This window comes from Polyergus mexicanus, unplaced genomic scaffold, assembly GCF_030449975.1.
Source record: "Polyergus mexicanus isolate NDT 795.1 unplaced genomic scaffold, iyPolMexi1.0 SCAF_13, whole genome shotgun sequence".
In the NCBI taxonomy this organism is placed as follows: Eukaryota; Metazoa; Arthropoda; class Insecta; order Hymenoptera; family Formicidae; genus Polyergus; species Polyergus mexicanus.
The window spans coordinates 3703361-3721031 of NW_027223333.1; the positions used below are offsets into that span (position 1 = coordinate 3703361).

The 17671-nt window shown below is 30.2% G+C and overlaps 2 protein-coding genes across 3 annotated transcripts in view; one reads left to right on the top strand and one right to left on the bottom strand.

Annotated features, from left to right (window-relative positions):
* Kank (kank) overlaps positions 1 to 17671 on the top strand; it is a 79634-nt gene that overhangs the window by 33544 nt on the left and 28419 nt on the right. The window contains exons 1-4 of one of the 2 annotated variants that reach the window (XM_070305593.1): positions 2856 to 3000; positions 6422 to 6519; positions 7614 to 7813; positions 9254 to 9494. In XM_070305593.1, coding sequence (XP_070161694.1) covers positions 6474 to 6519; positions 7614 to 7813; positions 9254 to 9494 — 487 coding nt within the window. In that variant the 5' untranslated portion in view covers positions 2856 to 3000; positions 6422 to 6473. Of the gene's footprint in view, positions 1 to 2855; positions 3001 to 6421; positions 6520 to 7613; positions 7814 to 9253; positions 9495 to 17671 lie in introns of those variants that run through there. The other variant, XM_070305592.1, reaches the window with a different exon arrangement.
* The window catches only part of Bet1 (blocked early in transport 1), a 48104-nt gene that overhangs the window by 878 nt on the left and 29555 nt on the right, over positions 1 to 17671 (bottom strand). The window lies entirely within an intron of this gene.

Genomic DNA, 17671 nt, shown 5'->3' on the forward strand with positions numbered 1-17671 from the left:
ACTAATAACTTTTAATAATATTTCTTAATAATATTTAACAATATATTCAATAATACTAAACAATATTATTATATGATATTATATTTATTCCCCTTTTTTTCTTCTGTCTCTTTCTTCCTTTCTCCCTCTCTGTTGCTTATATTTCTTCTTTAATTTTAACTCTCTCTCTCTCTCTCTCTCTCTCTCTCTCTCTCTCTCTCTCTCTCTCTCTCTCTCTCTCTCTCTCTCTCTTTTACTCGAGCATATTCGATTCACATCATCGACCATCAATCAAACATGCATTTTTAAATGTACTTTAAATATATTTATACTATGAATATTTACTAATCCCACTCACGATATACGAAGTGTCACCGAACTGTCACCAAACTGTCACCAAACTGTCAAACACCGAACTGAACTCGACGAAACGTTTACATCGACCGCCAATCAGACACGCGGTAAAATGGCAATAATATATGCGATACATATCGACTCAAAACGGGCACTTCTCGATACAAATGACTTTTTTTATAGAGGGTTATTTGTTATTTGTTATTAAGATCGATTACATTGACCTCACCTTGAAAAAGTCACTCAATGTCAAGTCCATATTTTCATTATGTGGCCCCCTCGAAACCATGCAACTTTTGTCTGAAACATTTTTGTCTATCGGGCTCAGTTTTCGAGATATTCGGTTCGACTGTTTAAAATGGGACACCCTATATATAAAGCCTGCAAAATGCGGCTAATAACATTTAACAACTATTACTATCAATTTCTTTTTTGATACAATCTCAATAAAGAATAATTCAGATATTGATTTGATTTTTGAAAAATCGGGCAGGTAAATGTCCGATTTCCATTTATTCGGACAGAAATTGTCTAAATAAGTAAAGTTAAGTTTCTTTGCATACCATAGTTTAAGATGCCGCGAAGATTTGATTAGAAAGATGCAGTAATAGGCAATCTAACTTGTTTTAAGCTTTATTTAAATTGTTTAAAGCAACATGATGAATCTTTTAAATAAAACAAGAATATTATTTAAAGAAAGCAATAAAATTGTTTAAAAGAATAATATAATTGTTTAAATTGAAGAAAAAGTGTGAAATTCATTCAAAAAATATTTTATTTAAAGTAAATAAATATGTTATTATATTTGAAAATCAAACAATTGTATTTGTTACCTCAAACATTTTAGTATAGTTGGACATTCCAAGCATTATATTTCTTTGGTTTTAATAAAATTTATTAAATCGAAAGAAATTTTTCTGTTTGTGACTTACACGACGAGTTCTTTATAAAAACGCTAAAATTGCTATAATTATTTTTAGATAAATTTTTCAAAAATTTTCAATATTCAGTATATGTTTTACACACCCGCATGTTTATCTCATAGAATATATAACATAAGAAAAAGATGTGATCTATATATAATAAAGAATGCAATATGGTTGTTACATTATCTTTTCATAAAAAGTTAATGAGAGGAGATATGTAGCTGTATGAATTCATCATTGTTATTGAATTCTCCCAATTTTGATCTGTTTCTTATAACATTACCGATGAAATTGAGAATTTTATCTAGTACGCATATATTTCCTCGCTGCTACACCATGACTATACATAACCGAGACACGTATGTAAAAGCGCCGAGTTTATTTTATTATAGCGCTGATATTACCACATTCATGCATATATTATGCAGTGATGTCGTAAAATAATTTTCTGATGGCATTAATAGATAATCGAGAGAAAAAGTGATCGTATAAGGGAATTATACCCGTATTCATAGTCCGTCCTTGAGGAATAAGGATTCCTTGTTCCTCGTTCCACGTTTCATAAACTTTCCTTGACCGAACAAGGAATCTTATTGGCTCCCTTATCTCAAGGAAAGTCACGAGCTTCCTTGAGGAGTGATGCGACCTTTTTAGCAGACGATACGCAGAATATAACCAAATATAACCTCCAAAAGTTAGTTTCGTTACATTTGTGGTTATTTGTTGTCGCGCTCTCAAACTGAAAGTGTATAAAGGAAAAAGGGATAATGGACAATGAATTTTTAAATGATTCTGACGATGGATTTGAAGACGAAAATCCAGAGAATCGGATTCTGTGGCGGATTCCGAAAAGATATATTCGCGATTGGGAAAATCCCGTGGAATTTTTTGAAGATACGAAAAAGTTTTCATATGTATTATATGAAATTAGTTGCAGGCAGCATAAAACGGTGCTGCCTCCAGTCGGTCACTACAAATCCCTAAAATATTCCTTTCTTCTGAAAGGGAGACTCGAGGTCCATCTATGAAACAAGGTGGCCTTGCAGATTCAAGGAATCCTTCATGGAGGCTTCCTCCGTCCTTAAAATAAGGAAGGACTATGAATACGGGTATTAGTCTTGTAAGGATGCACGCATTATTCATTGCAGTGTTTTCGCCGCTATTCGCTCCAACTGCTTCATTATACAAAATTTTCTGGAAAATCTGTTAAAACGTAATAAAGTTTACATGAAAATATTTATTAATGTAGCTACTATAATGGGTTTTTTTTTCTAGAAATTATTTCGAATCTTCTATTTATTTTTTGTTTAGAAAAAATAATCGGTTTTTTGGAAGACAAAAAAAAACATGGAATTTTTAAACGAACACTCTATATACAATCGATGAATAAATCAATCTCCACAAAGGTGTTATCGCGTGTTATCGCCAATTTTTATAATATAAGTGCGTATATAGGAGTGCTTATAATCTGATATCAGACGGTCGTGGACTTATCAACGTAATAGAACTACAGTATATCGATTCAGTTTTAGTACTGTCGGAGAACGTGCATATTACGTTCGTGTTTTTTGCACATTTAATTCGTGCTTTCTTTCTTTTGGTGCGAAATTTCACGTAATTTATCGATTTATATCGTATGTTCGTTGTTTTTCTGAAATTAGGCCACAGTTCTCGAGCGCGTGAAATCCATGACTTCACTTTCCATTCACGATGAGATTGCCGCCGGGTCTCTCTACACAGTGTACGTGAATTACCTTTAAATAATCCCTTCGAGATGGTTTTTTGTCACGAGGAAAAATGACTTTCATCTCTCGATTTCGACTCGAGGAATCACCTCTCGTTTGTTGAAAAACTTATTAACTCTCTCCTTCTATTCTCTCTTTTTTATTAACTTTCTTTTTATCTATTCAAAAAAATATTTGATCGATAGACAATCTGTGCGCATGTGACTTTTGATATAAAGATTTTAGATACGTTATCAATGAGTAAACATGATATTTTATAACTTGCGTATATAGTATGGATTTGATTGAAGAAAATAAACAAGTAGTATAAAAAACTATTTTAGGAAATTATAGAAAATTTGATATCAATTAATTTGTATAAAATATAAATTTTGATTATTTTTACATTATGTTTGATAATTGTATAAAATGTTTCACTTACCTAAGATAATATTATCATTTGATGTCAAAAAAGAAAATTGAGTGAAAATTGTGTCCTGAAATTCTGAAATTGTTCACTTATCAAATGCACAAGAATTAACCCGTAAATACATTATCCACATACAAGCACGTTTACTTTATCGGTAAATAATACATATATATCATCTTGTGTTATTTGGAAAATACAGTGTCCTAGACCACCTGTACACCCCTTTTCTTTCAAAAACTAAGCATTTTAGAGAAAAATGTTTTCAACAAAAATTGTATGGTTTTAAGGGAAACATAAGATGTTGTTATTGGTTTGACCTTGGATGGCATCGTTAAGGTCAAGTCAAGGACACCTTTAATTTCTTAAATGGAACCCCCTATTTTTCATAACATATTTTTGTAGTTTATCTCGAGAGCTTTCCAAAACACTATAATAAAGTATTTTTTATTAATTTTTTTTTTTGTTATTTTATATTTTAATCTGACATATTTTAATATAAAAAATAAAATATTTCGTAAAATATTCAGTTTTCAATAATCTTACCATAATACTTTTATGTACAAAATAACGAGACAAATCAATTAGTATAAAAAAATAATTGTTTTTAAGAAAATTATTTACAATGTATTTTTTTAAATAATTATTTGTTTTTTTGGCATCAGCATAATTGATTTATCTCATTATTCTATACATAAAAGTATTACGGTAAGATTGTCGAAAACTGAATATTTTACGAAATATTTTATTTTTTATATCAAAATATGTCAGATTAAAATATAAAATAACTCAAAAAGTACTTAATTAAAAAATACTTTGTTATAATTTTTTGTAAAGCTCTCGACATAAGTTATAAGAATATGCAATAAAAAATAGGGGATTTCGTTTAAGAAATTAAAAGTGTTCTTGACTTGACCTTAACGATGCCATTCAAGGTCAAACCAATGACACCATTTTATGTTTCTCTCAAAACCATACAATTTTTGTTGAAAACGTTTTTCTTTAAAATGCTTAGTTTTTGAAAGAAAAGGGGTGTACGGGTTGGTCTAGGACACCCTGTATATGTATAAAAGGAGCTTCTCTCCAATTATAGAATGTCAAGATATTAAATACGAAAATGATGAATGTGAAATGTACTTTATTTAGTCAATTGCGCAACTAATGAAAGAAATATTGATTGTGTTCCGATGTTCACTGCCAGTACTGAAAATCTATAATTTACGTCATATATACTAAATTTTCAGTACTGGCAGTGAATATCGGAATACGGCCATTATTAGCATTGAATTATTTTTAAATGTCCGTAAATTTCACCGCGAAATTTCAAAGAGTATTGTAGAGTAACGTGTGCCAGCGTTACCGAGAAGTCGCGGGGGAAAAGCACCGTGTTTAGAAAAAAATTACAGCTCCGGTGGCGTTTCGTCGAAAAGATTCGTAAAAATATCCGCAACTTTTTTTTGGCTCGCACCTCCCGCGCGCGCGCGCCGAACAATTAAAAGCCCGCGGGATAAAACGATGGACAAGAAACCGCGGGAGGACGCGTTGCTGTCGTCAGACCAGAAATCCGGGATACGGAATTAGCTCGCGGACACGCTGTGAAATCATGTTTAAGGGGCGTTCATATATCTTTCCGCGATTTAAAGTGTGATCGCACGTCCATCTAAAAGTGCGCGCTTCCAACTACATGCAATAATTCTTTCAACGCACGAGTGATATATCTTTGGCATCGCAAATATTCGGGTTAAGTGAATAAAAATGTTAATTAATTAGGGTGTCTACTCCCTGGAAAAATATGGAAAACCTGGAATTCTCAGAAAATTTTTTTATATCTGGAGAAATTAGGGAATTCTCGTGGAATTTTATTGAGACTCAGGAAATTAAAAAAAAAATTCTCTTTTTGATAATTTGTCTCTTATACTGTAAACAGTAGACAATCCGTCAATAAATCTAGTTGTGAATTATGTGTTTAAAATATACTATAAATATATATCTATCTATCTATATCTGTTTATATATTCAATGTTTTAATAAAATATTGAGTATGCAGTACATATCCTTTATTTTAATTTTTAGTGATAAAAAATGAAAATATTATACAAGGTAAACATTTTTATCTTAATGAAAGCTATTCAATTCTTTTTCGGTATGTTTGTTAATCTAACACCATCTAACACATCTTAAAATTTAAGTGACTTTGTATTGTCTTTTGGTACAAATGAAAAGCATTAGAAAACGCGTACAATAAAAAAAAACTTTGATTTAGGAAATTGCATAAAAAAATCTTTAAAATATTTTCTTTACCTGGAAATTTAAATGAAAATACCTGGAAGATCAGGGAATTATCAGGGAATTTTTTTACAAGATTTGAATAGACACTCTGATTGATAGACAGAGAAATGTATCTATGATGCCGAATTTAAATGGATTTTGTATGTGATAATATTAAAATTGTTTGCAATCTCTTCGAATAATTCGTTAAGAAAGACTGTTGGATACATGATCGTGCAATTAAACAAGTTAATTGTGCGGAGACTGTATACGAATTATAGAAAGTATCGAAAAAGTTTGCGAAAGATGGAAAGATTTTCGTGACTAATTAATTCCTTCATATTCGCTACTGCAAATCGTGTGTGTTGTGAAAGAATGATTTCGCGGCACCGTGAATAGAATTTTAATTGCTATATCTCGCGTAAATGATTATATTAACGAAGATTTTGTTGCGGGAAAATTTTTGTACAATTTAAGTAACTCGAACGCCGATTTGGGACCATTCTCAGAAGAGGTAGAAGATTAATAAAATTATGCAATTATTCCAAGAAATCGCGTTGGTTGCGCAACACTTATATGTAATTAGAACGTGCAACCAATTGTCTCGACTTTCTCTAAAAAAATTTATTACTTTCTTCTTCCTCTTTGTGCGTTTTTGCAGACAAGCACGCGTGAATCTCTTTATATGTACGCTGCACAATATGACATTTAGACGGCTAATTTACAGTTTTATATATTTGCAGTTTCAGGATTATAGAAATGCAGTTCTACAAGCGCTGACGATCAGCCGGAATTATGGCGCTAACCGTCGTTCCCTCGACCTGCGTTTTTAATGGAAACGGTGAGTGATTTTTAATAAAAGTATATACATATCTATATAATAGGCAATTGTTGATCGTACGGTCAAATCGGGAATCGTAAGCGCGAGAATGCAACGATTTGGCGCGATATAATTTGCCAGTAAAAATGACACAAAGTAAAATAAAAAAATAGAGAAATTAAAAATCAAAATCTTTATTAAAATTAAATTTTTTGCTACACACATTTTTATTTTTTTTCATTACAAGTATATTTTGTTAAATAAACATTTTTAAACAAATTTATGATAAAAGAATTATTTGATTTTTATGCGATATTTTACTGTGCTGTTATCTTATATAAATTATTTTTCCCAATTATAACTACGCGTGCAAATAGGCGTACAAGACACACATAAAATTCAGACATTGACTGCGATCTATCGAGGCAGGTTCATTAAGTGTCGCTATTACATATACGTCATACAAGCGGTTGGTTTAATTTATAAATGGAATCTCCGTACTTATTCGGTTAACGAACTTTGCGAGATTATTATTACCGTGTCTCTCTGGATAGTCGCCAATTGTTACAACATATTTCGGTTTACATTTCACCGCGGCCGTCAACCTCGAACAAACGTACGTTCGATTAGGATGAACAATGCTAGATTGACTTGCTTCTAACAATAGATCTTATATGCCGAAAATTTCTTTCTTGACACACGGTCAAAACATGCAGAGGAAGAATCGTATAATTAATTAATTTAATCGTCGTTTGCAATCCAGAATTCTGAATAATATTAATAAATAATCGATTTGATATAAATATCTTTTGGGTATGAAAAGTCGATTCTTAAATAAAATAGTACGATCAACGATACATCTTTATGCGTAATAAATCATGAATAATTAATTTAAATAAATTTATAATTAAGAATTAATAAATAATTATTTTAAATTTCAAAGAAATATAATGCCTTTTGAATAAACTCGCGCAGAAATTAAATGCGCAGTTATGTTGCGAGACTATAATCTGATCAGTTTCTTCAATAATACAAATACTCTTTCATCTTATCTCACAGATAAATATTTATAGCGCATTGAAGTTTTCTGTGATGTCATATATTTGTTTTTATAGTGGGAACGCAGACGTACGTTTCCGTCTCGACAGGCTCGAAGTGTCTCTGTTGCCCTTATGGATATCACATCGATCTGGACTTCGTGCGCTATTGCGAAGCCGTCGCGGCCGAAAGTGCCAGCGATAGGCTCAGCACGGAGAGACGCAGGAAACGAGAACGCCGTAGACAATGTCAGTCAATGGAGGTTCTTCTAGGCCTGGTAATTAATCAGTCGTACCTTTATTTACGGTTGAAAACTCCATTGTACAATGTTAACGAATAGCGAAACCCATTATACAGGGTACCCTAGACTACCCGTACATCCCCTTTCTTTCAAAAACTAAGCATTTTGGAGAAAAACGTTTTCAACAAAAATTGTATAGTTTTGAGGGGAAAATAAGATGGTGTCATTGCATTTGATCTTGAATGGCATCGTTAAGGTCAAGTCAAGGACACCTTTAATTTCTTAAATGGAACCCCCTACTTTTTATTGCATATTCTTATAGCTTATGTCGAGAGCTTTCCAAAACATTATAATAAAGTATTTTTTCATTAAGTACTTTGTATTTTAATCTGACATATTTTGATATAAAAAATTAAATATCTTGTAAAATATTAGTTTTCGATCATTTTACCGTAATACATTTATGTACAGAATAATGAGAAAAATAAGTTAGAATAAAAAAATAACTGTTTTTAAGAAAATTATTATACGGTAAGATTATTGAAAACTGAATATTTTACGAAATATTTAATTTTTTATATCAAAATATGTCAGATTAAAATATAAAATAACTCAAAAAGTACTTAATAAAAAAATACTTTATTATAATGTTTTGAAAAGCTCTCGACATAAGCTATAAGAATATGCAATAAAAAATAGGGAGTTCCATTTAAGAAATTAAAGGTGTCCTTGACTTGACCTTAACGATGCCATTCAAGGTCAAACCAATGACACCATCTTATTTTCCCCTCAAAACTATACAATTTTTGTTGAAAACGTTTTTCTCCAAAATGCTTAGTTTTTGAAAGAAAGGGGGTGTACTAGTGGTCTAGAACACCCTGTATATTATTGGCATACAATTTTCCGAATGTTTCCTGCATTATGCATGCAAAAAATAATATTTAAGATGTCACATGCATTTTTTATCCAAAGATGTAAGATATTTTTTCAAAGCATATAAAATGTGCAGAGTACTTTAAGAAATATTGTAGAGATAGCAAGATTTTTTTTATTTGAAATCAATCTGATAGTTTTATTTGAAAATATTACAGTGTTAATAAAAATAGAAATTATTTGAGGGGGAAGTGTAAAAGACACAAAAATTTTATTATACTTGAATATAAATATAGATTTATTATATTTAAATTCTTTTTAATTTCATATCTCTGTAGTAAAAAATACAATATTTCTTAATATTATATCGGTTTATTTTACATAACACGTGTCTGATTTCTGCGCTAGGTTACCGTTAGAGTTTACTGACTTTAATGATGAACATGCTTGTCACAAAGCGAGAAAACCGTGAAGATCCGAGATAAATTGCTCGACATAGCACATTGACATAATTCATATTCGGACGTGACAAACAAGTACATACATCCTCCCCCCCTCCCCAATGTTACGACGTTAGATGGTTTCCCTTATTTTTTATTTTAGGTGAGTCCAGCATTGGCGGGTATAGAAGCCGAATTAACGAAAATACCACAAGAATGCACGACTGTGAATAACATTACTATATTATCAAGATCGGATCATACAGCGTCGCCAAGGCAGCGGACAGATTCGCGACCCTCGCCAGTCTTGGACCTCAGCGACGTCGTAGGCGACTTCGAAGCGACTCTTGAACGATCCTCTAAATTATCAAAGGCTTCTGAACGTCGATTTTTCGAGGAAATCGGTAAGGTATCTCTTTATTTTCTCGATTAAAGCGAAAAATATCACTTTTGAAATATCATATTATTTAATTATACATATAGTACAATCACTTTAAGGTTTGATCTTGGAAAAAATGTTGGCCAGTTGAATTTTGACACAGACTGCATAAGATTGAAAAGAAAAAAAAGTTTACCATTGTACAGTGGCCGCTAAGAAAAATAATTAAACAAATAGGGCTTAAATTCCGTTTTTCTGCAAATATCTCGTTAAATATCGATTTTACAAAAAAAAAAACATAGGAGTAGAAAATTAAAGAGTGGACAATTTTGCACAAGAAATATTCTATAAGTTTTTTTCGTACGAGCAGTACTTTTCACGTAAGAATTTATGCAAGATGTACGATTTTCGGTGAATTTACGGAGCGCGCTGGCAGACGTTACATACGTGGATTGAAGCGTCACACGCGCGCACAAAAAGTATCATAACTTTTGAATGAATCATCGTACAGAAATGAGCAAAGAATCCTGGAAAAACTGAAGGTTTCAGCTTTTTAATGCATTTTGTTTCGTTATTGTCCGATAATTTTTTAAAATTCTACAATGGTTTAAACAAAATGTTATATGTCATTTTTGCCTTCTTTCATAAACTCAGCTGCAAGTAGCTTTCAAATCGTTAAAAAAACGCCTGCAGGATATTACAGCATATACTTTATACTTTGACCCTACAAAAGGAAAAAAATTACAAATTTTTTTTCTTTAAAATCAAGCTACTGACATTTTCAATAATTCTCAAAATTTTTGATGAAACGTTAAACTTGAAATCGACATAAATTTGCAAAAAATAGCGCTAGAAAAGTTTGTAAAAAAGCAATTGAAAGCTTGGAATGTCTACTTTTAGGTTTTACATCCCTATATTCCATCATTTTTTGAATTTTCATTTATTTACGTAAATATGCGATTTATCGCGAAAAACCTGTTTAAACTTGTACTTTCTGATCGTTATTGATATGATGTATCAGAAATATGAACACACGAATATATACTTACTCAGAACAGTTTTTTATAAAGATTAGGCGTAGAGGAGAGAAGAGAGGCACTTGCGACCAAGAGTAAAGAGAAATAACTAATTGTCACAAAAAACAGTTTTATTTTACAAAAATGTACTTCTATATTTTAAGAAAACCTAATTTTATAAGAAATTTTGCGTAAATTTATATATAATATACTTTTATATAATATGGAGATGGACAAACTGAAGTAAAAAAAAAATTATAATATGAACTAGTCACAGAATCACATTGTGGGTTAAATATAACAAAAAAATGAGATACATAATATACAATAAATAAGTAAAATTAACTTGTCGGTGAATGTAAAATAAAAACAAAGTATAAATTTATATATTTTCTTATTCTTACAGTTCTTCATTTTGCTCTTCTATTTCTGGTACCATTATATTTGTGCAATTTTGTATTTGGCAATATCCGCAAACAAAACTGCAGAATAATCCTGATTTTTTGCAAGTACATCCTTTTTCACAACCCAGTTTGCAATTACAGAAAATTATATTTAATAAGCGCCCATTCTTCTCCCCCTACTCCTAATTTTTATAAAAAACTATTCTGAGTAGATATATATTCGTGTGTTCATATTTCTGATATATCATGTCAATAACGATCAGAATCAGTACAAGTTTAAACAGGTTTTTCGCGATAACTCGCATATTTATGTAAATACATGAAAATTCAAAAAATGACGGAATATAGGGATGTGAAACCTAAAAGTAGACATTCCAAGCTTTCAATTGCTTTTTTACAAACTTTTCTAGCGCAATTTTTCGCAAATTTATTTCGATTTCAAGTTTAACGTTTCATCAAAAATTTTGAAAATTACTGAAAATGTTAGTAGCTTGATATTAAAGAAAAAAAATTTGGTAATTTTTTTCCTTTTGTAAGGTCAAAGTATGTATATACTGTAATATCTCGCAGGCGTTTTTTTTTTACGATTTGGAAGCTACTTGTAGCTGATTTTATGAAAGAAGACAAAAATGACATGTAACATTTTGTTTAAACCATTGTAGAATTTTAAAAAATTGTCATATAATAACGAAACAAATTGCATTAAAAAGCTGAAACCTTCAGTTTTTCCACGATTTTTTGCTCATTTCTGTCCGATAATTCATTCAAAAGTTATGATACTTTTTGTGCGCGCGTGTGACGCTTCAATCCACGTATGTAACGTCTGTCGGCGCGCTCCGTAAATTCACCGAAAATCGTACATCTTGCATAAATTCTTACGTGAAAAGTACAGCTCGTACGAAAAAAACTTATAGAATATTTCTTGTGCAAAATTGTCCACTCTTATATTTTCTACTTCTATGTTTTTTTTATAAAATCGATGTTTAACGAGATATTTGCAAAAAAACGGAATTTAAGCCCTATTTGTTTAATTATTTTTCTTAGCGGCCATTGTACATGGTAAACTTTTTTCCCCTTCAATTTTATACAAAAACGGAGGTCTGTGTCAAAATTCAGCTGGCTAACATTTTTTCCAAGCTTTTGCTCGATTTTTATCTAAAGTTACTGTACGAACATAACTTTCTCTCTGTTTGTCCGTACCTCTTGTCAGAGGATAGTGACTCTATGTATATGTGCGGTGCATATCTTTTATTAGTTTTCCCATAAATATATAAGGCTTATAATTTGACACCGGTTCCAAACAACTAAATTAGAAAGATCTCTTGCTATTATTTTCCGAGAAATAGCGATCGAATAATTTCGATATATTTCTGGCTGAATTCGAATTTAAATCCAAACCCTTGGGTACAGAGAGTAGATGCATAACTCTCTGTACCACGATCGCCACAATATATAATAGGTATATAGAAATAATAATAAAAACATTTTCTAATTACATTTTAAATTACGGGATTATCTATATAGGGAAAAGTTTAGTAAAACCGGGTAGGCTGGTCAAACCCTTAATAAATGCTGTTATCTATGGCTAACTTGTGTTATTAGTTGTAGATTGGCGTCATTATTTTAAAACAAACTGTATCCCTATGCATATGATATTTCTTTTTTAATGGAAATTCAAAGTTTTTTGCCCAAAAAAGATCGGGGCAAGAATCGAGTCGTCATGCACTTTTTCTATATAGAGCATCTGTTTCGGTAAATGCAGCATTGCATTCTGTACATATTAGAGAGTATATCCTATTAGTTTTGATCGGCATTTTGTACGCCGGGATATGCAACCGCCATATTAGTTATTTTTCTTGGGGTGGGGCAAAACCGAGTACTTATACATCTTATATAATAAAAAGAGGAATAAGTGTTATCTTGACTTTATGTCCCCACAAAAAGCAGTTGAAAACGAAAAGTAATGCTCAGAAAAAGAAACCATTAAAAAAAAGCTTTTTGAGATCCCTAAAGTTAAAAAGTTAAATAAGAAAGTCCTGTAGCAATGTCGAACAAGAGGATATCTTTATTTGTTATTTTTGTCTATAGAATACATCTGTATATTGTATTTTGATGAAAATAAATTTAGATTTTGTAATTACACGGTGTTTTGCATATTTTCAAATGGGTATTCGGTTTGATCCTACCGATAGGACAAAACCGAGTACTTTGATTTCTCCACAAAATCTTGTTATTCTTGGTAACCAACTTTTTTTTTATTTTTTTTTTTTTTTACTAGCCTTATTTCCTCATAGTTTAAGTTTCACTAAAGACTATTAACAGTCGGCAAAATTTTTTTACTCTTAGATTTTTATAGAAAGACAAATCCAAAAAAGTATCCGGTTTTACACTACTTTCCCCTATACACGGTGTCCTAGACCACCCGTACACCTCTTTTCTTTCAAAAACTAAGAATTTTAGAGAAAAACGTTTTGAACAAAAATTGTATGGTTTTGAGGGGAACATAAGATGGTGTCATTGGTTTGACCTTGGATGGCATTGTTAGGGTCAAGTCAAGGACAGCTTTAATTTCTTAAATGGAACCCCCTATTTTTTATTGTATATTCTTATAGCTTATGTCGAGAACTTTCCAAAACATTATAACAAAGTATTTTTTAATTAAGTACTTTTTGAGTTATTTTATATTTTAATCTGACATATTTTGATATAAAATATAAAATATTTCGTAAAATATTCAGTTTTCGATAATCTTACCGTAATACTTTTATGTACAGAATAATGAGACAAATCAATTATGCTGATGCCAAAAAAACAAATAATTATTTAAAAAAATACATTGTAAATAATTTTCTTAAAAACAATTATTTTTTTATACTAATTGATTTGTCTCGTTATTCTGTACATAAAAGTATTATGGTAAGATTATTGAAAACTGAATATTTTACAAAATATTTTAATTTTTATATCAAAATATGTCAGATTAAAATATAAAATAACTAAAAAAAAATTAATTAATAAAAAATACTTTATTATAGTGTTTTAGAAAGCTCTCGAGGTAAGCTACAAAAATATGTAATGAAAAATAGGGGGTTCCATTTAAGAAATTAAAGCTGTCCTTGACTTGACTTTAACGATGCCATCCAAGGTCAAACCAATGATACCATCTTATGTTTCCCTCAAAACCATACAATTTCTGTTCAAAACGTTTTTCTCTAAAATGCTTAGTTTTTGAAAGAAAAGGAGTGTACGGGTGATCTAGGACACCCTGTATGTCAAAATATTGCGTCATGGATTGGATATTTGCAATGTTTTTTTTGTTAGAAAATTTTGAACCGATTAGTGAGTATTACTATTCAGGATTTTATGATCGAATAATTACTGTATCCGATCTTTTAAGATCACCGACTTTGTTGAGGAACAAAGTTTGTCCGATCTATGAATTAACGGTTACAAGTCGAGTTCCAGCAAGTCTCTCGTAAAAATTACTGGAATTGAATCGCGCGACAAATTAATGGTCGTAGTAAAAGAGAACAGAGGATAAATAAAAGAGATCCGATAATTTCACGCACATTAGATTTCCTCGCACTGAATCTGCTCGCGGCCATCTTGGGATTCCTCATGGCCCAATGACCTGCTATATAGCAAGCAAGCAACACAAGGAGAGTAACAACCTTTTCCGTCTTCAAAGCAGTCGCTTTGAAGTCACTATAGTACAATATAACATATTAATTATTTAATTATATGATCGCCTTGTTGTGGATATCCATATTATTTTTACGATGTTCTCGCTTACGAATTAATCACTGTGGAAATCGGATTGCTCGAAATTATTATAGGGAAACAAACCTCGTATATAAATTGATTTTACTAGAAACTGATTATACCGAAAGCATATTATACCTTCTACACAGGTGATAATTGAATAACACCTCGTCGATCGAAAATGCGCATCTCGCGGTTACAATTAATTGTAAAAGCAGGGTCAATGAATGAGCGGTTAGTTGCATTTATGTGATCTCTTTTCCGTACTTTATATTTTTCGTGGTGCACACTACAGTAAACATATTTATCATTGAATATTTTTTTCTCAAATTGTATTATTTCATAGGAAGATTATGGAAAATATAGTCTCTCGCGACGAAACGAAGGGATGCGAACTGAAATACACAATATTCTCTTGTTTTTATTTTATTTATAAATTCGCATTCACGCGTATTTACGTAAACAACGCATTCACAATTAATTTATTATTAATTAATTTATATAAGAAATTTTTATTATCAGTATGTGATAAGGAATACTCATTGAATATTATAAATTCATGACTTTATAACTTTTTTAAACGAATTGTTTTTGTCTTTAAGGATTTGCGCTATCATTACTATCGAGCATTTTATTTCATGAACTTTTATCAATTTTATCGGATGTTTATTTAGACTTATTATTTGTTTCTTTTATTGTTATTTTTCTTAAATGCCTTAAAAGGGTAGTTCATCTTATCTCAGAAAATAAATATTCTGTAGCAGTTCGTGCGATGATTTCTAAATTTTGCATTTATTTGACATTTTAATACAAGAAAAGTTATATAAAAGTCTAAAACAAATATCATACTCTATTTTACTACATAATTAATATATTGCTAATTATTATAAAATTATTAACAATTTTTAACAAAATTTTATTCTATTTTTATCTTAGATATAAAAAACCGTTAAAAACAAATATTTTGAACATTGAAATAGCACAAATGTATCAAAAATGCATTGAGAAAGAGAAAATTTCCTTTGGAAGTGAGTGCAATAGCAAGAACTGTCGTTTACCGACAGTTGTGTGTGAGTCAGATTCGCGTTCTTAAATGATTAAGAAATAAGATAGTTATTACAATCTTTTATGTCGCTATCCGCTATACTCTCACTGGCTAATATTAAAAGCGGCAATCATTTCGCACGAATTTCACTCTTTTACCAAAACTGTTGTATCCGGGTCAATTGTATTTCACAAGACGACAATTGCATCCATTTCTCACGGCTTTGAAAGAGTTCTTCATCGCGAAAGGAAGATCTTTTCTCTCATCTGTCGGCAAGACAAGCTCTAGCTCATTTTTACTTTCGTCTCTCGACTGATCGTGCAACCGACAGTACACTGCTAACAACAAAAATATGTCGCAAAACGAAAATGATTTGTATCTTCTTCTTTTACTAATCAATTCTTAATTAGCATTACATATGTTATAAAAATGTTCGTGTAGAAAAGTGTAAAATATAAACAAAAAGGCTAGATAAATTCTATCACTTATCTTAATATTTTTAAATTTACAAATTAATTTATTAATTTTTTAAATTTTTATATATATGCCTCAAAATTTTAAACTTATCAACGAGAGAGAGAGAGAGAGAGAGAGAGAGAGAGAGGAGAGAGAGAGAGATCAAAGTTAATTTCAAATATTTTATTGTAAATTTTGTGTTCTGTTGTTTAAAAACTTATAAATGATAATCTTACGTTCATGTTATGTTAACGCACGTTTCACTTTTCTGAAAGTGAATTATTATTAAGATTTTTTAATGATGATTTCAATAATATCAAAACAGTTTTACTTTTACTGATGTTTTTCTTATTATTGTATCATCTTTTCAATTATAATATTAAAAATATTGATTATAAAATATCTACATACATACATATATCTACCAAAGAAAAATTATTTCTATAACTAAAACAAGATGAAAATTGTGCAAACTAGAAACTTGCACATTGCTTCCTTATCGTTTTATTTCGCTCCGAAAACTTAAGTTCCTTAAACCAAACGAAATTTTCAAGTTTGGGTTCCTCATAGAGGAAGATATTTCAAAATTTGCGAAAGTTACAGCGTGTACACATTTCTCAAAAAATTCAAAATTTTATAAAAAATGAACTCTTTCACCGATTCTCACCAAATTCAATACCAACTATTCTTTATTGATACTTTATTTACATAAAAAAATTTAGCCTATTTACATATCTCAAAAATTGCGAAGATTAGAGATTATACAATGTACTTACTATACGTATACACATACATATATACAGGGTGTCCCATTTTAAAAGTTCCACTCTCATAACTTTTCAGGATCAACGTTTGAAGGAAAACGACTTCGATAAAAGTTGTAGGGAATAAAGGGGGCTATCTAATAGTGACCTTGGATTTGACATTAAAGGTCATTTTCAAGGTGATTTGAAGGTCAACTTCCGTTTTTTAAATGGAACTTCCCATTTTTCATTACATATTCTTGTAGTTTATCTCGAGAGCTTTCCAAAACACTATAATAAAGTATTTTTTTATTAAGTACTTTTTAAGTTATTTTATATCCTAATTTGACATATTTTGATATAAAAAATAAAATATCTCATAAAATATTTAGTTTTCGAAAATCTTACCGTAATACTTTTATGTACAGAATAACGAGAGAAATCAATTAGTGTAAAAAAAAAAAAATAATTGTTAAAAAAATACATTGTAAATAATTAAAAAAAAATAACTTTTCTTGAATATATCGTTGAATATTAAATATAATGTTAAATATTATTAATAAATATTATTAATATTATTATTTAATTTTAATATTATTTAATATTATTAAATTTAATTTTAGTATTACATATTATTAAATCATATATACAATTTTTTAAATGCTTGAATATTATAATAGCTAATAATCGTTTAGATATTTTATTTAAAGTTAAAGAAAACACGAAGAATAGGAAAAAGAAAGAGATAGAGAGAGGGTGAAAAAGAGAGAGAAGGA